Source organism: Anguilla anguilla, chromosome 7 (assembly GCF_013347855.1).
Source record: "Anguilla anguilla isolate fAngAng1 chromosome 7, fAngAng1.pri, whole genome shotgun sequence".
NCBI classification, from domain to species: domain Eukaryota; kingdom Metazoa; phylum Chordata; class Actinopteri; order Anguilliformes; family Anguillidae; genus Anguilla; species Anguilla anguilla.
The window spans coordinates 17710503-17738470 of NC_049207.1; the positions used below are offsets into that span (position 1 = coordinate 17710503).

General features: G+C 45.0%; 1 protein-coding gene across 1 annotated transcript in view; it reads left to right on the forward strand.

The window, feature by feature from the left end:
* cacna2d4a (calcium channel, voltage-dependent, alpha 2/delta subunit 4a) overlaps window positions 1-27968 on the forward strand; it is a 110474-nt gene that overhangs the window by 64962 nt on the left and 17544 nt on the right. The window contains exons 30-33 of the mRNA XM_035426459.1: window positions 19401-19462; window positions 23150-23164; window positions 26166-26210; window positions 27069-27131. Of these exons, the coding sequence (XP_035282350.1) occupies window positions 19401-19462; window positions 23150-23164; window positions 26166-26210; window positions 27069-27131 (185 nt within the window). The remainder of the gene's footprint in view (window positions 1-19400; window positions 19463-23149; window positions 23165-26165; window positions 26211-27068; window positions 27132-27968) is intronic.

The following is a 27968-nucleotide window of genomic DNA, read 5'->3' on the forward strand; positions in this document are numbered from 1 at the left end:
TGTTTTAGGGCCCTACCAGTCTGCAGGTTCTGACTCTAGTCCTTGGTGAGGGCTGTTTGTTTACGTAATTACATCATGACCGATAGCCAATACCCTGCGGCAAATACAGGCCAAATTGTTCGTCTGTCACAGCACATTTTCCACATTACGGGCACATTGCTGCACACATTATGCCAGCTCTGCTCCGCAGCTTCCCTTCTCAATGCAGCACTCAGAATACATTTCCTCAAAACGGGTTATCTCTATCTAAAGCCGCGTTTCCACCGCAGGAACTATACCCCGGAACTAGGAACCTTTTGAGGAACTCAGTGCGTTTCCACCGCAGGAACTAGGGTCTAAATTTAGTTCTGGGGGCTTTGTTTTACCCCCCAAAACGTTCCTGCTCGGGGGGTAGTACTTTCCGAAAGTACAGGAACCTTTTGGGTGGAGCTTGCAGCGCTGAACATTTCTGATTGGTCGAGTACTCGTAGCATTTGTGTTGTATTTATTTTCCGCCATTACCCGCCATGTTTGAAAATATGCAGCGGAAAATCAATTTATTTTCATAATAACTTCAAATCAAACTTGTATGTTATGCGGCGCAGTAGCCTACTTTTGGTTATAGCCTGTCAACGTCTTGGAATTATAACGTGTGCTCTTCTGTTCTTTTCTTGCTTTAGTATTCGTTTTATAAAATGCTAAGCATTCGTGCTGGGACAGCATATTACGTAGGCTACCAAAACATTCAAACGGATTAATTCGGTTGCTGAATATTTTCTTCCGGATTTTCTTTGTTAGCCCGTTGTAATTGACTCAAAACGTTTGATACAGTTATGTGAGGTATGCGGTAGTTCTGCATAATTAACATTGGTGATACAGTACAAGCAAACTGGAAATCACCTTCCGCACTTTTTATTCGGGTAAAATAACAGGTTAATTCTAGTAATCTTCCCTTTAGCTTTTCAGACTGCCGTAATTTTACTCAATTTTACTGCCATTTTTCAATTCCACGAAAAGACCAGGAAGACTATGGACTCATTTATGGTGCATGGTTCGCATCTGGAGGGCACACTTCGCTGCTCGGCTAGCAGTAACTTCGAAGGAAAGCAAACGGTGGCTGTACCACTACTAATTTACATTTTCACGCAAGTCCGAGTTTTCGTTCTATTCTTGTCATTTTGCGATTAGCCTATATGGAATTGACGACGAGAAAGTAATAAAACAGCAAATTGTTTACAACGTGTGCATGTTTTCTGCTGTTAATGAATGTGTTTGAGAGGATATATGAAAATCAATAAATACAAAAGTAACCATATATAGTCATTGTTGGTAACCCGTTGTATATAAGTGGAATAAACCCCTTCGGGCTGTCCCGGTTATTAGAAAATAATGTAGGCTACTTCGGTGGTAGTATGGCGTTACAGAAGAAATCATATGACAGATGGACCGACGACAACGTCAGTGGGCTAATTTGCCTAATCTTCGCGGTACTTTAGACCCCGGTGGAAACGCAGACAACCATTGGCTGAAGGAACCTTTTAGTTCCTGGTAAAGTAGTTCCTGGGACTGAAAGTTCCGGGTAATTTTGGTGGAAACGCGGCTATATCATGAAATACCCCCCCTAACCCCCCCAGCACCGCCCGTCCCTCAGGCTTCATCGACGCGATGCTCGTGCACAGAAATGGGCAGGAGTGCACAGTCTGGCAGCCTCTTCTTCAGTGTGCCATTTTAAAACGTGTTTTAGAGGGTGTGCGGTGTTTATTCTGAGACGCTAATCTGATTAGCGAGCGTGGGTGTCAGAAATGAGCGAGGGGGGGATTGGGGTTGGGGTTGCGGGGGGGGAGGGGGGTTTGGTTGTGGGGGCAGGGTCCCAACACCCCCCTGATTCCACGCTGCTCCGATTTTGGAAAAAGGCCCTCTGCGACGCGCTGGTCTTGGGCCCGGTTCCGTTCTGGCTGCCGTGGCGACGCTTTAGTCACGGCGGCTGTCTGGCTCGCTCCTCCCCCGGCGTCTCCAGACAAGACAATATTGAGGATGATTCACACGCCGTCTCTGTTTGTACACACCATATAATCAGTTTACAGCAAACCAAATATTTGCTCATTGACACACGCCGCCGCGCATTTTTAATGACTGTTTCAGCGGCGTCTGTCATGTAGCTTTTGTCTGGTCTGTGCGCACGACTATTATCTGTGTGTGTGTGTGTGTGTGCGTGTATGTGTGTGTGTGTGTGCGTGTGGGTGGGTGTTTGTGTGCGTGTCACTGGATTGACTATGATGGCATCCTCATCCTTTATGTTCATAGCCTGTAATATGACATGGTGCATTCTCCAGTTTTTTTTTTTTTTTGTCGGTGGATTAAATTAGATTTGGCAGTAGAGTGTTGAGAGGACCGTGTTGGCGGTCGTGTTCAGAACCTTGAGAAACGCGTTCTCCTGCTGCTTCTTCATTGGACGGCTCCACAGCACTGAGCCTTTCCAACACCAGGCCAGCGTTTAAACCTGCTGCAGCTATCGCTCCGCTCCCCCATATTGTGTGACTCATTTGAGAGTTTACCAGTCGGTCTTATTATTTCAGTCTTTATGCAGTATAATGTGCCTTTCTGGTCCAGTTTGATTCCTGCTTGGTTTTTGTCCATAATATGCGTCACTTTCCATTTTCTTCCTGGTCTTTCTCACTTGGGCTTAATGCTTTTTGCTGTTTACTACAGTAGCTGCATTTTGATGAGAATTCAGCTTTGATGAGAATCTGACTTGAGGGGTTTAGTACAGAGAGCGTGTGGGTTTCTTGGCTTGTGTTCCGGTTTAAATTGCCAAAGTTCTCCCTCCTGTGCCAAAATTTTTTAAAGCTTTGTGTCAATGTTAGTGTCTAATCAGGACTTTATTGTCTCAACTAACTGTCACATTGGAAAAGGAGTCGAGATGTCCAAGTTTGCCACTTTTGCTTCTTTTACTGCGAATGCTTAATGCATCTTCTGTGCTGACACTGACTCCACAGGGAAAACTGTGTGTTGGACTAATTAATTATTAATGTATGTCTGTTTATTTTTAAGGTAGAACACCTGTGCTTCAGTGTTAATGCCAACACATTAAAAAGGTTACTATTTTGGGTCAGCAGGTTAAACTAAAGAAAAAAACAAAAAGCGCCTCATCGTTTTTTTTTTTCCCCCAGAAGAGAACGGGGGACTGTCAAAGCATTATGGGAAATTTTCACACAAATAGCTGGTGGGTGGCGGGGGAAAACAAATTAAAGTTTAACTAAATATGCTGGGCGATATATATTCTATCCTTTTCTTGGGGCAAGTAACTGTAATCACGCATCAGAAAGGTGTCAGAAAGGAAGAGAGGACGTGGCCACTGCACAGGCGACGCAGGGAGTGCCTGACTCAGGTGTGCTGGACCCTTTGATGTACAGAACATCACAGAGGGGTGGGAGGAGAACAAACCGCTCAGGTTAGCGTGGGGGCAGCTTCACACGCATGACATGCCCCCCCCCCCCCCTTCTCCGCAGGGGGCCAGAGACTGTGGTGTTAGCTTATGATTATATGACTGCTGCTGGAGAACATGCATCTTAGTCCTGCAGTGACTTCACAGAGTGGACAACATCAAAGGATCAATTTAGTAACTCCATGACAGAACCATCAGGTAGCTGCTTGAAATAGTTAAGATAAAATATAGGTTTTTTTGCCAACATAAAGGGGACAGAGAGGACAGGACTAAACAGATGAGTTGCACAACAGGAAGCATTTCAAGTGTTAATAAGTATTATGGCGGTATGATTCTTTTTTGTGGTTGTCAGCCCGCCAGGAAAGCCACCGATGAGGAAGAATCCACACAAGTTAATTAATGAGTGCATTAATTAGGAACACCGCTGCCAACTTTCAGTCTAGAACAGTTCTCGGTTTTTACTGTGACGTGTAATGAACGGAAGTCCCAAAGGTTAGTTACATATGAGACACAGCAGATATTCCAGTCAAGGCTCCAAGGCACACAACTGCTCACACTTAATGGGGAACAGATAGCACCGATGAGGACCTGCAGTTTTTGTGGCTGCAGCATTAGCGTTTAGCCTCCAGCCGTTGAGAGGGGTGGTGCAGACGGCACTGCCTGTCCACTCCAGACGATGGCGTCACAGGGAAGGTGCAGCGAGTCCTTGACTCAGGCTGTCACGCCGCCAGTCATCTCTGGAGAACATGACGCTGGCCTGAGGCAGGTGCTCCATCGTGGGCTGTGGCTCGCCCCCCCCCCCCCTTCTTCCCTGTGTCTGTGTCCTTGTCCCCGCCTGGCTGTGCCCCCCCCCTTCTTCCCTGTGTCTGTGTCCTTGTCCCCGCCTGGCTGTGTCCCCCCCCCCCCCCCCCCCCCCCCCCCCGGTGATCCGTCTCCCTCTCTCAGGCTGCAGGTGGAAAACGCCGTGTCCACGGCGGCGGTGGTCAGGAATATTAATTAGCAGAATGACCCCCAGAGCGCTGCTGGTCTGGAGAACACAGCTGTCCTAATGCAGCCCTCATTAGCTGAACAAGCACCCAAACAAGGCTGCATGGGCCTTCTGTCCCAGTCAGAGTGTGTGTGTATGTCTGCATGCTTGTTTGAATGCATGTACAATATGTCCATGTCGGCAAATCTTTGTGCATGGGTGTGCTCATCTATCCGTGTATGTGTGCATGCATGGTTTCATGCTTGTTATCATCATGCCAAGCTGTGCATGAGTCTACATATCTGTGTGTATGTGTATGTGTGTGTGTGTGTGTGTATGCATGCATATGTGCCTGCATCTGTGAGTAGGAGTGACACATGCTACACTTGCCTGCTAGCTCTCAAGCTCTTGTGGGCGAATGGAGTAGGTCTCTTTCTTTTATTTGGATATTCAGAAATAAAAACCTGAAATATTCTTCAGAAGTGACTAAGACTATACTGGCGTGCGAAACACTTTTATATTCACGACTCCAAATGTCATGACAGTTAATGGACTGATTTGACTACAGAGCCCCAGTGCTGTCATGCAAATCACTTGGGAAGTGTGCACAGCAATAGTTTTCATAGTGTTTTTCAAGTGTTTATTCGCATTTAAGTTGTGTCTTATTGTAGATAAGCAACCAGGGGAAGCATTCTTAATGTCACAGGTCAATTTTCCTTACTGTACTGAGTAATGTTATTCAAGGATAATGTTTCACTACGGAGATTACAACAGCTAATTGACCGGGGAGAACTCTGCATAATTAAATCTCTATTATTTATTTTTGTACAAACAGGATTGACCAGTTTTGACCAGGAAAAATTAAACTGGGAGATATAATCAATGGCATTCTGTCCCTGTGTGTACACTTGGTACTTAAAGGATATTCTGAGTAATACAGACCATAGGTTATCCATCATGTTCTTTCTGTTGTCATATAAAATAGGCACATGTGTGCTGATAATGTACCTGGATTTAATCTATGATGCACCAGACAGAGTGTAATGTATTTAAGCAAATCTGCATTTATGATTTTTGGTTTATTTTTGCTGGACAGTTGGCATCTTGCCAAACCAACGCCCTAAGCACCTTTCAATAATGTCCTTTCGGAAAGGGGACACATCATCCTTTCAAAGCCAGACGGAATATTAATTTGCCAAATGCTCCGACATTGATTCATTTCGACTGCACACAGTATTCTAGCCAATGGGCTTTCCTGCAGCAAAAACAGCGGGAGAACAACCTCTGTGACTCACCCTCTTATTCACACTCACTACCTATGACTCTCCATCCCCTCGCACTCTGTATCTGTGACATACCCTCTCCTGCACACTCACAACCTCTGTGACTCGCCCCTTTTCCCTGCAATGCATATTTCCCCTTTGCAGAGACGGGGCTATAATTCATCATATGAATTTTCACTGAAGGACAGATGCAGCTATGGCATTGGAGACCTGTTTGTAGGTAGAAAACAGTATTATATGTTAGAATATTTTATATTCTAATTTAGCTTTGTTTTGCTTTTAGTCTTGTGTTTGTTTTTTGTCTACCACCACCCATTCTGTATGCTAAAATGTTAGCATAGCTGTTGATGGTAATACTCGCACGCACCTGTAGTGTTACAGAGGACAAGGATTGCATTTGAATAACATAAGTAAAAAGAAGATAAATAAAAAGAAACATTACATGGTAATTTGGAGAAATCTTTGGACTGTTTCATTTAATTTGTGTCACGAAATATTGAGCAACGCCTCCATACCCCCTTCATCCTTTCCAGCATCCTTGGAGCTGCCATTTGTGTAGCTAGCGCTCTTGTTATTTAAATCCTTAATTAAAGTTTGCATTAAACATTACACGCAAAAATTTACATAATTTTAGACTGATCTAAGATGACAGCAAGCCAATTAGCTGAGATGTCTTTTTGTCCTGGGAATGGAAATCATTTGCAGTAGTTAGCTGGCTAACCACCATTAACTTGTTTAATGAACGTAAATTATTCATACGTCAGTAGACAGGCTGTAAAAAACAGTTTTTCAGTGAGAAAAGATAATTAACCATATCATGATTTACAGTTTTTCCGATGTGACTAAAATGATTGCATGCTCTGCATTTTAAAATGAATGACACACATGCTCTGCGTTTTAAAATGTCTTTTAAAAAAATTAGCACAAGCGTTTCCTGTTTTACTATCAAAAACACGGCATAAAGATTAAATACCATCCGATAATAGATTACGCTTTTACGTGAGCATCTTGATATTTCCTGAACCCATTTAGGATGACAGTAAAAGTGCATATAAAACCATCAGTGTATGATGAAGAATGGGAGGGGAAAATAGTATTTTACATCTTTCCAAGCACAAATTAATTTCTTGCATTTTCAGGCAATCCTCTTGCATATGTTACAGCCGTGTATGTGAATATGTTTTCATGCATGTGTGTGGGTGCGTGTTTGTGTGTGTGTGCTTGCATGCATGTCAGTGCATGTGTGTGTGTGTGTGTGTGTGTGTGCTTGCATGCATGTCAGTACATGCGTGTGTGTGTGTGTGTGCCAACATCCGCCAGGTCCCTCACACACACTGTGCTCACGATGTCAGTATCAGGGTGCTGTAGATCTGTGCTAGCTTGCTCTTCATTACCATTTACTGAACTGCCTGACCTGTCAGGTGTCCTTCAGAAATGAGAAATAGGGGATGCACAGGACACTGTAGCGATGGTGCAGTCATGTAACTCAGGCATACTCATCACGTTTCCGAAGCAACAGGCAAGGGAGGGGGGTCTGATCTCTCTCTGACTCACCACGGGCTGGCACGTGAAGCTGCCTGGTTTTATTATTAGGGGTTACTGCAGAAAAATGCTTCATAGTGAGTCTGCATTCATTGAATAATTACATTCATATTCCTGACATACCGACAACCATTGATAAAAAATTAATTGTTTCCAATTACAGTGATTAAGCACACATATTTTAATAGGATCCAGAAAGATCATTATTCAGTGTTAACTAGACATCAGAAAATGGGCATTTTGAGAATAATCAATTTGTATTCCTGAGGAGAAAAAAACACCTTTTTTAAAATAAGTACATTTTTTAAAAAGCCGATTCAATGGAAGATATGAAAAGCAGAAATTCAGGAATGTTTGATTGAAATTGTGATTAGAATTTTTTTAGACATAGCATTGCACAGTACTCAGTCAATTTGTTTGAAATAAAGAACACTTTTAGGATATAACACCCAGAGGTAAAAAAAGAAATGAACAGAAAGAGAGGTTTGTGGGACACAAGCTAAAATAAAGGCGTGACGTGTGCCACTGCTTTGCAGACAACACACGCTGTAGTTTCTAGTTTCTGGCATTTGTGTGCGTGCGTGTTTGTGTGGTAGGGGGGCAGAGAGAGACACACAGAGACAACACGCTGTAGTTTCTAGTTTCTGGCGTTTGTGTGTGTGCGTGTTTGTGTGGTAGGGGGGTGGAGAGAGACACACAGAGACAACACAGGCTGTAGTTTCTAGTCTTCTATTTGTGTGTGTGCGTGTTTGTGTGGTAGGGGGGCAGAGAGACACACAGAGGAAGGAAATATAGGCTAGGTAGAGAGGGAATTGAGTGGGGGGGCCCCGAGGAATACCCTGCTCGTGTGAACCAGCCCCCCCCCCCCCATGCACAGCCTCATGCTGTGTGTCTCCCCCTCTCTGTGAGCTATGAGCTCAGCAGTGTATGGGATAAAGCCACAGGGAAAACTAGACCTCCATCCATGTGTGACAGAGTGAGAGAGGCTCTGTGTGTTTGCCTGTGAAAGGTGGTGTGGGTCTGAAAGAAAATTGGTGTGTTATGTGTGCATTACCATGTATATGTGAATACTTGTGTATGCATCTGCACGTGTGTGTGTGTTTGGGTGTGTGTGCATGTGCGTGTGTGCAGGTGTGTGTGCGTGCACGTGTGTGTGCATGTGTGTGTGTGTGTGTGTGTGTGTACTGTAGCAGGATTGAGGCATTGCAGGCCTCAGCAGGGTGTTTGTGAGTGACTGCAGGGCAGTGTGTGCAGGCAGGCTTCCCTGAAGGGTGGGCAGAGTGGGGGCGGGTTAACAGACGGAGTTGGGGTGGGTCAGGTGGAATGGCCGTGCTGGTCGGGGGTATTTACCCCCCTCCTCTGCCTGGCATGCCAGCGCATACCCTCACAGACGGCCAGCGCACTGATGCTAATTAGGCTGCCCTGGTAACAGGGCACTGCTGTCCGGTTTAATTAGCTTACTCTGCCTAACGAACCCGACACCCTTTCCACAATGCCACACCAACAACCTCTGATACAGAAGTCAGTTTTATTTCAGGTTTTAATGATACGGGAGAGGGGGTGCTTCGGTTTTGCCGCCAGGAAGTGGCTTCATATCCTCTATCCTCTTTCTGTTGTTTGTTTGTTTGTTTGTTTGTTTGGCAGGACTAGGCCGTTTGCCTAGTGTGACACCGAACGCCTAAAAGGGTGCATTCGCCCACTGTCAGGAGTCACAGAGAGAAATTCCCACAGCACCCACAAAGGGAAATAAACGGTGAACGATGCAAGCGGTGTTCTCAATAACTCACGTCGCGCGGTCACTCTGAGCTGCTGGGGCTGGCAGAGATGTTTAGCCTGGAGTCCCCAAGCAGCTAGTGACAGTCCTTGTTGTTCAGACATTCTTCTCTTTCCTTTTTTAAGCCAACACAGTGCCTCGCGTGTTCCACTGACCTGGGCTAAAGAAACATGTGAAATGTGACAGCATGGTCCTGACTTAGAAACAGTGACTCAAATACAGCGGCTGAACATCACAGGCCTAATGTTTTATTCAGGTAAACAGTCAATGATGATCGTAATCACTGTGAGGGTAAGACTGTAAGGCTGCTTGTTCGATTGTACCTTACATCCTTGTTAGCCTAACCCCCTCACACTGGCTGTATGGTGCACCATGTTTTGCTTTTTAAAGAGCAAAGGTCAGATGTTCTACATTTTTTGAAGCCCTGCCAGTTTTCACATTTCATTTGGAGACATGTTTTATTCATGCACTCAGTCCCTTTCTATCTCATTTTTTCTTTGGTAAGAAAATGACCCCCAAACTACCAAATGTGCAAAAATGCAAAACAATAATTATAAAGACAAACATGCCAACATAACACTATACACTTTACTATGTAAATGTATCCTTTCTACAAAAGTACATTTTGTATACAAATGTGTCCTTTCTACAAAAGTACATTTTCAGCACAGAAAGTTGGCATGACTTACAAATGTAGCTTGTGCAGTGACACACAGAGCACAGTGCCGTCCTAAAGCCATAGCACCTAATCCCACACAGAACTGGAGAATGTACACACCAGATCAGATGACGCACTGGGCCCTTTTTTTTTTGGGGGGGGGGGGTGTTGTCTGAAGAGGCAGAGAATACAATCAGTCTCTCCTCTCCACTACAAATCCAGTGCCATGCCTTTGAGCAAAGAGAAGGACAGAACTCAATATGTACGGTCAATTCAGAGCTTTCAATGGGCTGGGCTTGCGGTCCAGAGGATAAGACGGCGAAGCTCAGCAGCTACAGGATTCTGGCAGTGGAATAATCCTTCCTGCGGATTAAAATCCCCCCCCAAGAAAATCAGATCCTCACTGCATCCAATGTTGCCCTCAAGGCTGAGACTAAGAAGAACCATTGTATCATTGCGTAGATGCTTTCCTCGTGGTTATAATTACATGTAGACACATCTTTTATTTCAGATGAGGCTTGATTTCACATTCTTAATGCACATGACTCACCTGGAGTCCATTTGAAAAAACAACTACCTTCTCATTCTTCCATTACTGTAATGGGTGAACCAAACAAGTCTTTTACTTTTATCATTTTTTAGTTATACAACTCACTGCAAAGTGCTTAAATCTGATTTGATTGATATGAAAGAATGAAATAAATGTTGATAGGGGTTTTATGAATGTGACCTCTTTTTTCTGTTGCTGAGGAATTACAGCGGGGGGCAGGGGGGGGGGGAGGAGTGCTTGGCTTTCAGGTCCTTTGCTGATATATGTGTTGTGAACCAAAAAAGCAGATTTCACCACAGAACTCAAATATTAATGAAGGATCCATTCGATTTCTCTCCTCGGCAGATAAAATTATATCTGCCTCGATTAAACCAATTAATTTTGTCCCATCAAATAGATTTCCCAGCCGCTGTGCTCTCCTCTGCCAGAGAAACCCTTCTGCTTTAATATGCGACCGGCGTTTTGTTCAAATGCACAATTTATAGCAGCTTAATCTGCGCTGACACTTTCCAAGAAAACTCTGCAGTATTCCCCAGAACCATCAGTGCCACCAGAGTCCATTTAAAACCCAGAGGTTCCTGTAGAACGGCTTCAGACCGTCTCCCAAAATGAACAACCCTTTAAAAATGGCTGCAATAACACCAATTACAATTTAATCAATGGTACAATAACTGTAAGAACAATTATACATTATGGAAGATGGGAAAATTAGTCTAGGGAGTTCATGATCTTGCTACTTACAGGATGGTGTTTGTTGCTTTTTCTCTAAAGCACTTTCGGTGTTTGTTAACGGACTCTAGCCGCATATATTTTTTTATACTCATAATGTATAAGCAGTGTGCCCACCAGAGGCGCCTCATGGATATGCCACCCTCTACACAGTACGCCAATTTCCTGTTTAAGGATGTCATGTAAAACCATAGACCCCACCCCCCCTCCTCCACTACCTCTGATCCCCAAGCTTCCCCACTGTCACCTCCTATACAGGCCCCCCACCAAGTTACTGTGAAATATTTACAGGAAAGATCCCCTTTACCTCCTTAACCCCCCCCCCCCCTCCCCCCCCACCCCACCCCCGCAAAAAAAATAAGTCAGGGTATAAAAAATGCTGGAATTTCTATGAATTTATTTGGACCTAGATCAAGTCCTATATACTCCTTAGGGTGTCATGTAAATTTTCTCAGTGCTGTTTCAAAGTGCTAGTCATATCCATAATGCATGTGGTGAAGAATATTTGGCTCTTTTAGTGTGTCTTCCTGTCACAGGGAGAGGGGAATGACAGGTGAAAACCACTCTAAGGAGGAGACAATGAATATATCCGAGATCAATCACACAGAGAGCCTCTCCGAGGACCTCTGTAAATATCTCCTGACTTACTATATGCGCTCTCCTCTGATTTCTGCAGTCAGGGATTTTTAAAACGAGTCTTCCCTTACAGATGTCTTTCAGCCCTTTGCTTGGCTTCGCCCGTTGCTCCGTTGACTTCCCAGATGTATACCTGTGCGTCATCTGCCGCATTTTACCTTTGAGAGATTAGAACATTCTCAATGTAATTGAACAAACTGGATGCTGCCATACAAGTATGACTTAAACAAAGAGAGCGCCTGTCCACAAAGTCCAATATAGCTCTGGAGTCTCTGGAGTGGGTCAAAAGCTGCACTTGGGTCAAGAAGCACTAGTACAGATACAGAGATGCTGTCTGATGACAGTAGTGGATGGTTATCAACATTGGCAAGTGCACTTTCAGTACTACAGTTTTATATAAATCCTGACTGGAAAGTTTCAAGGATGTTGTTTGAACTAAGCTAGGCACTGAGTTGCTTAATTACACCTTTCCCTGGTATTTCAAATAGGAAAGAGTCACTAACTGAATTCTTATGACAAACATTAAGACAACATAAATATGATTCTTTCTGCTCAGGCATCCACCCTTGCTTTGCTGTTTTATGTCAAGCTGTACACGTCAGGTGATTTCAAGAATTGAGCCAAAATAATTGCTGGCTGTTCAGTTCCACAAGTCAAGTCTGTGACCCTGCAAAAAACAGATGCTTTGGAAGGTTTAGAAAGTGCACAGCATTGTGTGTCCCCTCCCATCTCATTTTTGTTGTTGTTGCTGTTTTTATCCTACGCTGCACAATCTGAAAGGAAGATAATCTGCATTGAGAAGATTACACTGTCTTTCAGATGGGAATGTGTGCATGACACATGGCAGTGGAAGTTCATCAGCCTACCCAGGCCATTTTCCCATCATGCCCTCTGAGGGGCCATATTCTCAGAGTTAGAGAGAGAGAGAGAGAGAGAGAGAGAGATCACTTTTATTGGGCTGGAGAGAGAGGGAGCTTTTCTCACAGCCCTGTCTTCAGCAGCCTCTGCACTGCAGGATCTTAGAAAAAGAAGACGAGTGTTTTTACATGTTAAACCTGCGCTGCACGTTCGAGATCCGCCGGAAGGAAGACTTCTGTTCAGATGCGTTTGGGCTTTCCCAGCAAGCTGCATTGCAGTGTTTCTGAGGCACACTGTGAAATGCTAAAAATCTGCATAAGAGCATCTGCCGAATGACAGTAATGTATGTATGAGGGGAAACACTTCTCTCCCGTGCCCAAAAAAGGCCTTTGCCTCCATCCAGGGGGCGCTCTGGGGGCGGGACGGCTCCTTCAGACCGAGCCCTTCTGCTCCGATTCATCCCCTCTAGCGCTTCTGCCTCCAGCCCGGCGGCGCGGTGTTTTGGGGGAAATGGGATACGCCCCCGTCCGTGCGAAAATGGCAGGAAGTAATAAGCGTGAGCGCTGATGGGAGACAGTCAATTAGAGCCCGGGCAGGAAGACTCATTACTCGCGCAGTCTTCTGCTGAGCGGTTTTACTGGGCTGTTATTTACCTCGGTGCTGTGCTGTGCTGCCCTGAGCCAAGTGAGCAGTGACAGAAAAAAGAATCTTGGGGTCGAGTCTGATGGTAAAATTATTTACTTGTTCATGCAGGAATAAAGCAGCGTATCAAAAACACAGTCTTGGGCCCAAGATTGTAAGTGGGTGTCTGCAGAGTGAAGGAAAAGGGCAATGTGAATGAGAAGAGAAGTAAGCAAGGGAAAGAAGATGAAAGATATTAATACATCTTTAGAAAAAAAAGGTGGAGGAGAATAAAAGGAAAAATAAAAATAGGGGGGAAATGTATGCATTCTTGAGCTAATAAGTAAAGATTGCATGTTTGGTTGGGAGGGAGTTGTGAATATTTCAGCCAATGTGCAAAGGAGGGAGTGGACAACAAGTTTCTCAGGGAGAATGAGATGGAATTCCTGGCAGGAGTATATGGATTAAAAATGATTTCCTATCTCATTGCTCTGGATAATTTGTTTTGGATAAGATTGTTTGGATGTGTTATAGATCTAGTAAATTGTAGGTGTGTCTGTGAGGAGAGTTCTTAATAGATCATTGTTTAAAATTTGATAATATAATTTCACGGCCAGTAGGTTACAGTAATTTATACAAAATATTAATAGTTATATCAGTACCCACATAATGCAAAATAGACCCATATAAACAATGTGTCCATACCTTTTGACTTTGAGTAGTCAATACAAGAAAATATTGTCATATTTGTTGTAATATTGTCAGCCTTTTGAACATGTTTATAACATTTTGCTTGTCAGTTTTTGTACAAGCCAATGCTCCTTGAAAAGCATTCTCTGTACAATTGTTGTAGATTTTTTGCAATCTCAATAGTAAGAGTAAGCTTCTTGCTTTTGTCTAATGCATGATATTGCAAATTGACAGAACAAAACAGTGACTGCCCTCGCATAATATAATTCCTTCCTTTGCATGACAAGCTGTGATTACTCAGCAATACTTGAAATTTCTTAATGTATATTTCATGATCTCCCAAATCCGTTGGCACACTAATGAACTTGAAGGTTACTTGGTTTTGGAATGCTTTGGAGATTGAATGCTAATCCAGCCTTGCTCTCCTCACCCACACCAGCAAAGCTGGAATTTAGTCATTGTAATTATGCGAGCGTTCTCCCCACTGCTCAAACCATGCAAAATAAAGAACATCATTACAAACTGTTCTCACCCTAGAGAGCATAATTATAAACTGTCTATACCCAACCAGCTTTATAAGGCATGTTCAAATGAAAGAAGGGAAGGGAGGTGCACTTTGCTGAAGTTAAAATTAAAAAGCTTTTGGTCGCCTCCTGTTTGAATACATTTTAGTTACCCTGCTCCAAGGAGTGCTTTATGTAAAACAAATTTCAGCTAATAAAACTCTATCTGCACATCACTCATTTCTACCTTTTTCCATTTCAGTCAATGCACATTAAGGCTCTAATAGAAACAGTGCATGTGCTCAGCTGGATGGTGTTTCCTGGCACTTTTCCAGCAAGTGGATGGGCCCAACGGTGTGGTTCTCAATAGAGACCATCCCAGGGCTGACGTGCGGACTGCACCGTGGGAAGAGGAAGCTGTGTGACATCACACGTGACATCACACGCTCTGGGAGACGGCCCCCGGTGGTGCTTTCTGAAATGATAGAGCACGTCGCACAGATGAGTGTGGCGCGAATGAAAATAGGATTGTTGCGCTCGGTCAGTAAAAGCTGCCGCAGGTGTGCGTAGTCAAATCTCATGTGACTTGTGAATAAAATTGGTTGTTCCAGACTAGGAGGAAAAAGGACAAAAACTTAAAAAAGAAATAGGAAATGTTTTAGCATGTCAAAGATGATAAAATGTATTTCCCTAGCATTCACACTTACCCGGCAAATTTTTATGAGCTGGATATTTTCTCGAGATGTTCGGGTTTATTACATTGCTGAAATACAACAGAAGTGTGTCCCCACTCAATGTTCTGGAAGGGGCGAGTTCGGTCCCCATACAACACACTGGCTGTGATACAGGCAGTGCAGTGCAGTCAAAAACACGGTTTCTGCGAAACAGCTCTTCTGAATTTCTACGGCGATCCAATCCAAATGACTGCAATGGCACCAAAGTTCCATCAGCCTCTCACAGTATGAGCCCTCTGACGCACAGCATTCCCCGGGGCCTCCAGTTTATGGCTTCCCAAACACGTGCGGAAACACGATGAGCGCGAGCCGCGCCTTCCCCACCGCAGCTGCGAGGCGACGCCGCCGCCGCCGCTCTGTCCCGGGTCCCCTCCGCTCGGAATTCCTTTTGTCAGGGGCCGAAGTTCACAGGGGCAGGTGGGCACATTTAGGCCTGGCGGTGTTCTCTGTTATATAAGGGCCTTCTCTGATATGTAACGGCCAGAAAACAGAAATACCCAGCGCTTCGCTAATGCGTGTTTGTACTGTGTGAGTCACACAGAAAAAAAAGCTGCTGAGTTCCCTTTGTGTGACAATGCAGCCCAGAGCCAAATTCAACAACAGATGGCTTTGTGTATCAATGAGACGCTGAGGACTTCTACTCTATTAGTGGATTTAACCGGTTCCTGAATGGAGCTTTTCCCATCGCCTCCTCCTCCTCGTAAAGTGGGTCAAAACGGAGGGTTTTCTCCTTCGGAGGTAGCAGCGCCTCCGGTCGAACCTCGGGGTCCCGAATACGGCCTGGCGGGCTCCGAGCCTAGCAACTGTTTCACCGCTAATAATGGCTCGCTGCCTTCCTCCAGATGGAACAGTTAATGCCGCTGAGCCAAGCACCTGAGCTCTGTGTGTTCTCAGCTCGATGGGACTCAATGCGGGGGATCAGCTTTCTCATTTATGTCTTTTCCAAAACAAACAGCCCGCACAGCCTTACAGCTGATAGGACATTACTGCGTGCTTCTAAAGTTTCACCTCACTTGGAGCCTGTCCACACCCCATGAGAGTTGGGACAGTGTGCCCTGTAACACTGTAGAAATGAGGGATTATTCTGTGTCTCTTATTTTTTTACCGGGAGGTCACCTCTAAAAGGCTTTTATGAGCATCACCGTGCTGTTGCCCTTCCCGTCCCTGTGAGCATTAAGGTTATGATCGGCTAGGCAATTTGATGAGATTGGCCGTTAATGACAAAAGGTATCGCGAGTCATCGGCTGATGGACCCAAATACTCTTCTTGAGGGCAGACAGTAGGTGTGAAAGATCTGTCTGGGTTGCCATGGTGTTAGGGAGTGGGGGGGGGGGGGGGGGATGCATTCTGGGTTGATGTTGCTGCTCCAATATTCAACTACCCTCTTACACATGGCAAGTGAACGATCCTCTTGTGGTTAATGTTCAGCATGATATTAAAGATGCTAAACCAAATATGTGCATGCGCCTAGCGTGTGTTCTCAGTATCCAGGCTTTATTATGTATGGGTCAGGGGTTGTTTATTATGTGCTTTCAGGCCGGGCTGAGTGTGACTGAGTGGGCTGTTTGCAGTAGGCCGGTGAGAGTCCAGGCTCTCTTTGATTAATAGCATCACAGGGCTCCATTTGTTTTTCAAGCTGAGAATTAATTATGGTTCTGGTCACATGGTGTGTGGAAACTTGTCCGGTGGCCTGAGTTCATTTCCCTGCAGACCTGCAGACCACTCTTCCTGTAAGAGAGAGATGATTTCCTCTCAGGCCCATAAACTCCAGAATAACTCTCTTGGGAATCGAAACTTGAGCTTGGCTAAAGTACCTCAGCACCTCTCTGCCTGTCCCCCTTTCTCTCTCTCTTTACATTTAGAACAAATTTTTTAAAATAAATAATAATAATAAATTACAGTGCTCTGCATATTATGTCCTTGATTCAGTAAATTCATTAAATTAATGCAATGCTGGTAAAAAAAATAATAATTTTTTAATCATTTTCAAAATAATTCAGACAGTTTAAAAAAACTAGGTCAATGGAAAATAATGAAATGTATGCAAAATTATGAAATGCATAATGAAATGCTGAAGGCTAAAACATTAAGTTGTGGGCACATGCTCGGGTCCATAGTTCAGCAGCCTGCACTGAAAAGCAGTCAGCCACTGTTCTTAGGCAGCCCTTCGGGACACAGTAGGCTTTCAGCAGGGGGTCTAAGCTACTGGGGACACATGGGGGCAGCGACTCAGGAATATAGTCAGGACCTGCATGAAGACAATAAAAAGTAGTGCTATTAGCCAAATCCTAGCATAGCAGCCTTTTCTTTATATTGGTTTTATGCTACTTTAAATGTCATTTCAAATACTTGAAATGTGATATTCAGAAGTTAAACGAGCACATAGAGTGGCAGAACAGGTCAGGACCTTATTGCTAAGCTTGTGAAGCTTAAAAGCCTGGTAGCTGTGTTTTGAATCAGACAGAAGATGCCATCACTGCAGTCCAGCTTTCATGACATAAAATCATGAACCACTATTTCAGTATTGCTAAAAAGATGGAAATGATTTGGTCTTGGTGTGAGCTATGTTTATATATACAAATGAACACTTTTTTCTTTAAATATATATTGAACACGTGGGCCCAGACTTGATTGAAAATTTTTAATTTGCCTATGAACTGCCTACGAATTCACATTCTGATTCTGAAGAGAATTTTTGCATGTGCAGCATTTAATATCTCAAAGATAGTCGTCTCAAGTGTGTACCCTCCACATAACGGTGGAAAGAGACCTTGCGCTTGCAGATGATGTCTCTCCGTGGAAGTATGCAAATAGAAAAAGAAATTGACCCTAAAATTGGTCCTTGGGTGCATCAACCTTCTCGCTACTTTAATGAAGCAATACTCATCTGGTTAACTCCAGTGGAGTAATCTTCCGCTGATTACAGAGATGTGTTCTCCGTGCTAAATGATAAAACCTTGCGTCTGATGATAGATTAGTAGGACTGAGATAATAGGCCATGATTTTAGAGTGCTGTTGGGGGACGATGAAGTGTTGACAAATAAATAACCTAAGAATGGTATCAAGCCTTTAAGTATGAATTGGTGGTGATTTCGACGTGATAACAGTGAATATTAATAGAAACAAATGTGCAAACATCTGCTGCTGTTATTGCTATATACCCACTGAGAGGTGTGAAAATGTATATCTTGCTTTATTAAGACTTCCTCAAAGATCCATTTTTTCCTCTCCCCCTTAAGTAATTAAATCTCTTCTTTCCAGACTCTCCTCCCCTTGTTTTTAATGATTGATGGTCGAGATTAATTCCAAACAAAGTCAGACGTTGTGGTGGAGTGCTGGAGTCCATTCGTAGCTTCCCCTAATCAGTTAGATCATTTTAATTAGTTGCTACTCTGTTCTGCAGCTTCAATGCACTCGACACAAATGCATCTCCGAAAGGCTTGATTAAAATCTGAAGCAAGAATAAACACATTATTTCCTGCATGCACAGTCTTTGTTCTTTTCTTTTTTTTAAAAACAAAACAAAACAAAACAAAACAAAAAAAAGAAATAAAGAAACCTGCAATATTAAAAAATGGTCAGTAATTATTGAAGCCTGTGTGACTTTTGATTGAGGTGCCTTAAAATAAAATTTGAGGTTTTACATTTTTAGGGTTGGAAAGACTGCATTGTGCTTTATCTGAATGTCTTTCTAAAGACAGTAGGAAGGGTGCAGTCCCAGGCCAAGGAGGACAGGAATAGACTAGGGTTGCGCAGTAGGGTCTCCGAGCAAAGCCGTGTGCTTGGTAGCGCAGCTGTTTGATGCTGATTCAAAATGGCTTCTCCCCCGCAGTGGGGCAGACCAGCGTGTAACCGCATAGAGGGATTACGCAATGACATCACATCACATCCCATCCCAGGTGACATCATCCACCCAACTGCCACTGACAGTGTAGCCATCATGTGTTCCTCTGCAATATTCAATTCAGGTGCCGGCATATGTTGGCCCTTGTCTGTGGTCCCTGGCCCCAACACACACACGCACACACACACGTGCGTGCTTGCACACACAAATATCTGACTCTAACATGGAAGGAAGGACCCTGGTGACATTCAGCATAACCTATTTCACATTCTGCCTCCAGTGCCATTTGATCCAGTGACATTGGTGGACCCCTGAGGGCCGCATGTCCCCTGTTACCGCGCTGACGTGAAGTGACTCATGTTTGCACGTCTAATGCCGATTCCCGTTCCCACCGCGCACCCCCACTCCCACCCCCGCCCCTGCGCGAGCTTCACAGGGTGAACCTAACTGCCAACTGTGCTAGACAGCGCCATTCAGTCACCTGGCTGAGTTTCAGGGTACTGTGAGCTGAGCATCAGGTTCATTTTCTGTGCTTCATGATACACTGACCGACCACGTTTCCCATTTTCCTTTCTTTTGTCTTTCAGCCATAGGGGTGCAAATGACCCTGGAGCTGATGGAGACCAGGTTTTGGGCGATCGCCAAACAGGTAAGCAGTAAGATCCCCCTTATGTACCTGTACCCATGGATTCCAAAATAGGAACCCCTCCACGAACCCTCATAGAAGATAATAGTGTGACATCACAAGTCATCACTGTGAAACCTGCTATGATAACCTATGTTGGTATCAGGGCACAAGTAAGGAGCTGTAAGGTAGATCTGCTCCGGTCTGGCACGTACAGTATAGCGCATACTGAAGGCTCACAATCACAAGAATGTGACCAGCGCTGGCTTCCCCTCTCCAGTGGCCTTTAATTAGTAATCATGGTGCTTAAACCCACATTATTACAGGCCTGACCTATCATTTAACCATGATCCATTACTCTCGCTCCGTGGCTCCGCTGGAGAGACGCCACATTATTACAATGTTACTGAACGGTTATAATAATATATTATTATTACGCGAGTGAAAATTTCTAAGCGTTTCTCGTGACAAGAGCATCAATCGCAGCATATGAGAAGGGCAAATCCGGCGCGTGCAAGATCATAAAAACATGACAAAGGAAATATTGAGTTGGAAAAAAAACTGCCATGGAACTAGAAGTTTAACTTAGAGACCTCTTTCTGCCGTATCGTTTGGTCACAGTAATGTCCTGCATCTAAGAAAAGACTCATTTGAATAAAGGGGATATTTTTGTTGCGTCCTGCAGACGCTGTAGGTCTGTAATGCTTCTGTGGCATAGATGAGCACTTGTCCAAGGACATCCATATTTTTGCTAAGTCACGCGCTCTGCTGTAGCGGCGCTGTCCCACAAAGCACTGGGACGGACAGCGTTTCTGACCGGGTTATGCCCTGGTTTAATCACATCCTCTAGCACTGCTGCATTTCTGCTAGCGTACATATTTTACAGGCAAAACGCATTAGCGTGTGCATGCACACTTGCGCACAAACATGTAAAGAAAAAATGTGCTCATGCACCAGTCTGAGTGTGTACAGGAACACACACACACACACACACACACACACACGCACACGCATTTACCCACACACACGTTCTATCTCAGAGGAGCGTAACATTGTAACTTTGTGATGCTGATAGACTCATGTCTAAGTGTGAAGCAGAGAGCATCACCCCTGCTGAGGAGAGATCTGGGACTTCTCAGCAGACTGTCTCAGGGACATGGAGGGGGGGGGGAAGGGGGGGTCTCTGCTATGCCCAGCTGGGAAGAAGTGGTGCATGCCTGTAGAAATAATGTGGAATCCCAGTGGAGGCAGCCCCACACACGCACCCCCGCCCTGCCCCCTCCCCTCCCGTCCACACTGTGTCCCCAGCCCTTCTGCCTCCTCTAAAAACCTGTCTGGGGCTGCTAAGCTTTGACTCAAAGGATGGGAGCCAATCAGAATTTGTTCTGGTCAAAATGATTTGATTCCAAATAAATGCACGTGCTGGATTTTTTATTAATGAGTTACCAAAATGAATTTGCCACACAGCACTGGCAAAGAAAAAAGCAAACCGATTGAAAACTAAAACACCTTATTTGCAAAAGGACAAAGGTTTGGCTCAATTGAGGCCTCAATTATAATCCCATAATTGTTTGTGATTTTTATATTACTAGATTGAATTCTAATATGTGCACAAGCAACCTAAATTTAAACAATGCTGCACATAAATATAAAAGGTGATCAATACATGTTCCTAATCCTTTTTTATGAATAACGTACACATATATATATATTCCTAGAAATGTGACCCTTTATTATATTTGCAATCGATTACATTCTGCATGGCATAAGAATAAATGCACATAAATGTGTACATACCGACTGAACTCAAGGCCAAGGACATACTCTGGACTTAAAATATAATTTTAAGTAACAGCAGTTCCCAAGTGAATGCTTTCTTTAAAAATAATTTTGAAAGACGTTTCAAAGTTTTGAATAACCTTATTCCTTTGAATTCTGCAAGTCAATGGGACAAAAATGCAGAGAGCCAATTCATGGGAATTATTTTTGCATCCATAATGTATGAACAGCTATTTCATCTCCCTATCTGCATATATTACGTGCTTGGATTATGTATTCATTTATTAAATTCCCAAAGTAAAACAGTGTGACATGGGTAAGGGGGAATTGAGAAACTAAAATAAAATGAAATATAGAATAAAATGAGTGAATTAATGAATGAATAAATAAACAGAACAGAATACAAGAACATATTTCTGTTTGGAAAAGCATTCTGAACAGAATGGGAACCTGTATACAGTCAGTTATTCACTGTGACTGTGCTTTGTGCGAGACACTGAAGGTGAAATGCATTGTGGGTTACATAAACTTCTTACTCTCTAATGGCTCCTCTGAATTATGACATTCTTCAGACTTAATGTGTTGGTAAATGTCCTTGGAGCATGGTTAGTTAATCTTTATGTAAAGTCAGATACCTAAGACATGTGAGAGCAACAGTATATTCTGATGCTCGTTAATTGTTAATGGTTATACAATATTACTGTACATAGAGTATTGCTTCGTTTGACCAGACCATCTCCTTGCTCATGTTTCTGTCTCCCCTCCCTGAACATCCACTGGAATTTTTTAGGTAATTAAAAGGCCCGCTGAAGCTTGTATCTATGCGCACAAATCTAGCGTGTTACTGCGTCTACTCTCCAGAAAGGAAAGCTGTTCAGATGGTCTGGGCCTACTGAGGCCAGACCATTCCACAGGGTCATAACTCTGGAACTAACTGGATTTAAGTTTTGAATGTCCTAAAATATTTGATGTTCACTTCAAAATATCACTTGAATGTCTTAATTTAATGTTGGTGCTGGTTGTTGAGACTTCCTGGGTCGGAATTTACCATTAGGAGCCACGCCAGATTAAAGCTCTTCAACATGTCGAAGGTCGTTCATTTTTATTTTTTGCTCCATGGGTTTTTATAAGAATGCGCTGTATGCTCGTTAAAAGATTACGAAGAATGGAAAACCTAAGAGAAAATGTTTTTGCCTTGTCTGCGTTTAAATGCTTGAGGAAGGCCAGGCAACTAGACCTCACTGGAGTATTTACAAAGGAAAGATGATTGATGTAACAGCACTGCAGTCCCTTGACCCACTGGGCTCTTCAGGTCTTCACAAAGCCAGGCTTTTTAGGAGGAGAACGGCGGGCTGGTTTTTCGGAGGGGGCGGCTGAGAGGCCTCAGAGGGAGTCTGTGTGAATCACAGCGCTCTCCACTGCAGGCCGCCGCTCTAACAGAAGGGGTGGGGGGGGTGGGGTGGGGGAGAGAGATATGATGAATTGGCCACTTCCCCGGCGTCACGCTCTATATATTCAGTTCAGGTTTTTCAATCTTGCCCACGGTTAATCTGCTAATCTGGCCACCGTGTGCAGCGTGACCCGAGAGGTGAGGGAGACGCGCGGCCGCCGTGCCGACCGCGGCCTCCCCACACTTTTAAAAAAGCCCCCCGAGCATCGCGGTGTCCGTAAAATAAAAGCCCACAACAATCGGTTTGGTTCAGCGAAGGCCGGGTTGGCTCGACGGGGTCTTCTCTACCATTTTCTCTGGAAAATGTGCCTGCGTTCCGGACTGGAAGCAGCCCAGCTTTCCTGTCAGGGAATTTCAATAATCCGATGGCTCGTCACAGAGCTGCCAGTCTGTCATGTGATCTGTACGTGCTTTAAATTACCCACAGTGATTTTCTCTCTCTCTCTCTCTTTCTTCATTCTGCTCTGCATCGCCTCCTGCAGCCCAATGACACAGATGTAAGTACACTTCCCCACTTTCTATTATTTCTTTCTACAGGAACGAAATTAACTCCAGCTGCCTGGTGCAGCAGCAATCTTAGCCCAGCGCCTCGGCAGAACAGATTAGACACGCACACGCACACACACTCGCAGGGATGCACAAACACACACGCACACACACAGGGATGCACACACACTTGCAGGGATGCACACACACACAGCTCAAGAGCGTTCTGCTCAGCGAGATGCAGGACCCGTTGATGGAGAGCCACTCACACCCCAACCCCCCCCCCCCACCACCCACCCCCACCCCCCCCCCCCCTCGTGCCCTGCAGGGGCGTGCTCTTGCTGCACCATGTGACCTTGAGTGGGGATGAGTGACATCATCAACACTTCCACTTCCTTCCTTCCCTCCCTCTAAAGGAACCTGAGCCCTGGCAGTGGCGAACGCTCAGCTGATGCAGCGCTGAAGCGTCACCTGAATGCGCCGGCGGCATTGGCTGCGTGCATGCGCCGCGGCATTGGCGCATGCGGCGCTTCCTGGTGTGATTTGGGAAATATTGACTGCTGGGAAAATTGCCTGTGATTTTCAAGTGAGGCCCTGGTTCACCCTCTGTGTTGAATGCAAAGTCTGTGTCATAGTTCAACAATCAATCAACAGAACAAGCTTTGTTATTTGGGCAGGAAGACAGCAGAACAAGCTTTGTGATTGGCCAAGAAGATAGCAGAACAAGCTCTGTGATTAGGCAGGAAGACAGCAGAACCAGCTCTGTGAGTGGGCAGTCACAACAGGCAGACAGGGCAGGGGGCTCCTGTGCTGGCTAGACCAGGGGGCAGCCACCATCTTCAGAAACACGCTGCTGTAGAGCTCCAAATCCAAGCTGGCTGAGATCCAAGCAGGGCTTTTTACGGTTTTACCACTGGCTTAGCCTGCACACTTGGTAGTATTAGCTGTTGTGGCATGTTTTGCCAAGGATTGGCATGTGCGTTAGCTATTGCTACATGGTTTTCAACCATTAACGTTAGCATTTCATGAGCTGTTATGGTGAACTCCTCTACTGCTCACAGTAGTATTAGGTATTAATGCCTACTTTTCAAACATTAGTGTTAGCTTTAGCATTAGCTATTACTGCGTGCCTTTTAAAAATTCCAAGGCTCTTTTCTCAGGGTGAACACAGATTATATGGATTTTAAGGCATTTCAACTTAAGTCCATGTACTGGTTCAGAATAGGGTAAAACACATAATTAGAGAGGAACTTTACTTTGAGCTCCAGGCCTAGTTCTGAGAGGTGCCAGTCATTGTCATTGTCGTAATGTGCAGTTTGGTGTGGGGTTTGGCTTTGTGCTGCATTGCACTGGCAGACTGCACAGCTTCTCAGAGTCCCTTCTCTCTCTTCCTCCCTGCCTCTCTCGCCCTCTCCCCCTTCCTCTCCCTCGCTCTCTTTCTCTGTTTCCTTCTGCCTTTGTGCTCATCGCTCCCCCCATGTCTCGCAGCTCAGTGTGCCTTTCTCCAGCATCTGTGTGTCTCTCTGGCTGGCCTCACATGGGTAATGTGGGCAGTCGAGCTGCAGCGGCTCATTCACACGTGAGGAGAGGAGGGAGAGGGCTGCTGCACTGAGATCTGCACTCACACACACACACAGACACAGACACGCACTCATACACTATCATGCACACACGCACGCATACATGAACACACACACACACACAACACACAGATAGACACAGACACACACACACTCATACACTATCATGCACACACGCGCGCATACATGCACACACACACAAATACACACTAGGCCTTTCCTCCTTCTGCCATGATATCCTCTGACTTCCACTCAAATGGTTACCCAGTGACTCTGCATCTCATGCCCAGTGTCTCAGCCGCGTGCCCCCAGTGTTGGAGTCACAGTAGAGGGCAAGATGGCCGCCTGCGGCCCCCTGGCTTGGTCCCACTGTGGAGCGGAGCATGCCAGCACAGTAATCGAATTATCTGTGCTGAGACAGTGCTTCGGCGTCACACCCCAGAACAGCTGGGCAGGGTTCCGCGAAGTAGACCTTACAGGATGTTCCCTGACAGACACCTGATACGTCGCGCCAGCGCAGCCGGGCACCGGCATCTCCGCCCGCTATAAATGGACCCGCCGTATAACTCACGTACGCTACGCAGCATTTGTACCAGAAAACACAACTACGAGTGTCCTGTCATCTCCTTGATTATGTTACAAGGATTAAAACTGACGCAGTGTGCATTTCTGGTATGTTTGTGCGTGCTTGCTGTTGTCACTCATCTGAACAATACAATGGGCAATCTGAGTAACGTCACCGTGAACAAAGCCGTGCCATCTACTGTGGGCAGGCTGCGGTCTCATAGTTTATGATGTTTCGAGGAACTCAGCGAGGCGCTGTAAAGAGTATGCTAATGTAATATTCGGGTGTTAAAAGAGCCCTGTATTAGTGCAGTGGTCTCTAGCTGCAGTCGAGCTCGCCCAGGCTCCTGCGGTAGCAGCAGTCTCTCGGTGGATGCCCGGCTCTCTGTGTAGGTGGCTGCCTGCTCTCATTTATAGTGGGCGGCCTAAAGAGGTTGAGAGTGCTGCAGTGAGATCGAGTGCGTGTGTTATGAGTGAAGGAGCATCCCCGACACAGGCAAACTGGAAAAAGAGGAGCACCATTAGTCAGTCTGACAGAAAACTAGACAGACAGACAGACAGATTGACAGGCTGACTGGGCAGCCTCCATTGTTTCTCCCTCAATGAAATGTACATTGATTGATGGTGTTGTATTTAAAAACAAGGTATATTTTTATTACCTGGTTTTATCTTGTATATTTGAGCTCCGCTCAGGCAGTGCACCTGAATTTCGTTGTACGCACCAGTACAATGACAATAAACAAATTCTATTCTATTCTATTTTTGTGATGCTGCCATGGTTATTTCCAAATCCAGGGGCAGTCCGCATCACCCCTGCCAGTGCCTGTTTATTTGCATGCTGACGACTGGTCTCTCTCCCCTCCTGTAGTGCAGCCGCGTGGACGGCGCCTGTCCCCTAGACTGCGAGAGCATGGTGAGTGTTAAGTCTCGTGTTAAGTTAAGTCTCTTGCGTGTTTACTTATCTTTCCACCACAAGGAAGTTCACCCTCAGTGATGCCTCAGTGGGTCCACAGGGACCTCCCTCCCTCTGTGATGTAACAATGGATCTAAAAGGATTGTCCACCTTCTATGATGCAATGCTATGCTCAAGGATTCTTATCTTTTCAAAGTCTCTCAAAGTCACACAAAGCTCTTGTAGCCCAGCTCTCCCACACATCATAGCTGTCAGTCACCCTTCAGACGTGCCCAAAATATTCAGTTGAGGATTACAGAGGGCTGCTGTCCCTTTCTGGGTCTGTAGCCCTCTACATGGTGCGTTCCCAGTGATGCATACTAGATAATTGACAGCTTTTTCTGGAATAATGACGTGGCCACTTTTGGAGTTGATTTGTTTGTGCCATTTCCCGTTACTCTTGAATGTGTCAGGTGAACGCATGTTGAATTTAATGACAACTTAATTTGTACACAAGTGTGGCTATTTTTAGTCTCATAATGCGAACCTCACGGAAATTGAGCTGACATTCATCGGTTCAAATATAAAACCTCATCTCAGAATCAAACCAAAATTGTAGTCGTGTAATTGCAGGCCAGAAGGTTTAAATATTGCAATTATGAGTAATAGTTAACATTGTGGAAAGGCAATTATGATAATATCTATGGCTATGCTAGGGTACTCTGCATTTAATTTAAGTGGATGCAAAACTTTTGGCTATGACGGCTGGGTGGGTTTCAAACTGCTCATCTGCAGAATAATAATGGAGCGTTACCAACTGGTCATAGCTGCTGGAAGTTGACAGATACTAAGGTTTATTTCATTCCTCCTTCTTTCCAGCTAATAAACTGCTACATCGTCGACAGCAACGGCTTCATCCTGATCACCAAGGACAAGAAAGATGTACGTATAAAACAGGAATCATGTTCCTACCAACCTGAAACACCCTCTCCCATTGGCTCGTTTTAAGCACTGTCTGTAAGGGCTAATCAATCAAACTTAATTGTATTTATCGCAGCAGGAAAAATTGGAAAATGGTTCCCTAGCTCCTTAAAAATATGCCGTCAACCCTGCGGCAAACACAACAAAGAAAAATCCAGGGGAAGCAAACACAGCCTTGTAATGCTGGTGTTAACGTATGTAGAGAAAAGTTCACGTATCTCACTATGGATATACATCTAAGGACATTGATCCATCAGACTATTACATAATTCCAGAGACGGTCTTAGACGCTAATGTGCCAGATCTCAGCCGGCACGCTTTATCCCATAGCGAGGGTTACATCACAGGTGCACGCGCGCTCAGCGCCAGCATCTCAGCTTGACTGACATATGCATTTCATACTGGGCCTGAGAAGGGTGGGAGTGGGGTGGGGGGGGGGGGGGGGGGGGGGAGGGGTGGGGGGTGGAATGTTGACATGAGGACGCGGGCGGAACTCTGGATATAGCCTCCCAACGTACCATAAACAACATCTGCAGCGCTTGAAGGATTTAAGAAACTTAGAGGGCTTAATCCCCTGGAGAGCATCAGAGAGGACAGGGACTGAAAGTGTCAACAAACGGTGCCGTCTCGCACCCCCACCCCAAGGGAAAGGAGTTCTGTGGGCCTCCGGTTCCGGCCTCTGTGTTTCAGACCTCTGTCCTGGCACTGTACTATATCGGGAACCCATTGTTTCTGGGCACAGGCGGTTCTTGGCCAAGGGCAGACAGCACGGCCAGACTAACGTCATCAACTGTTCAA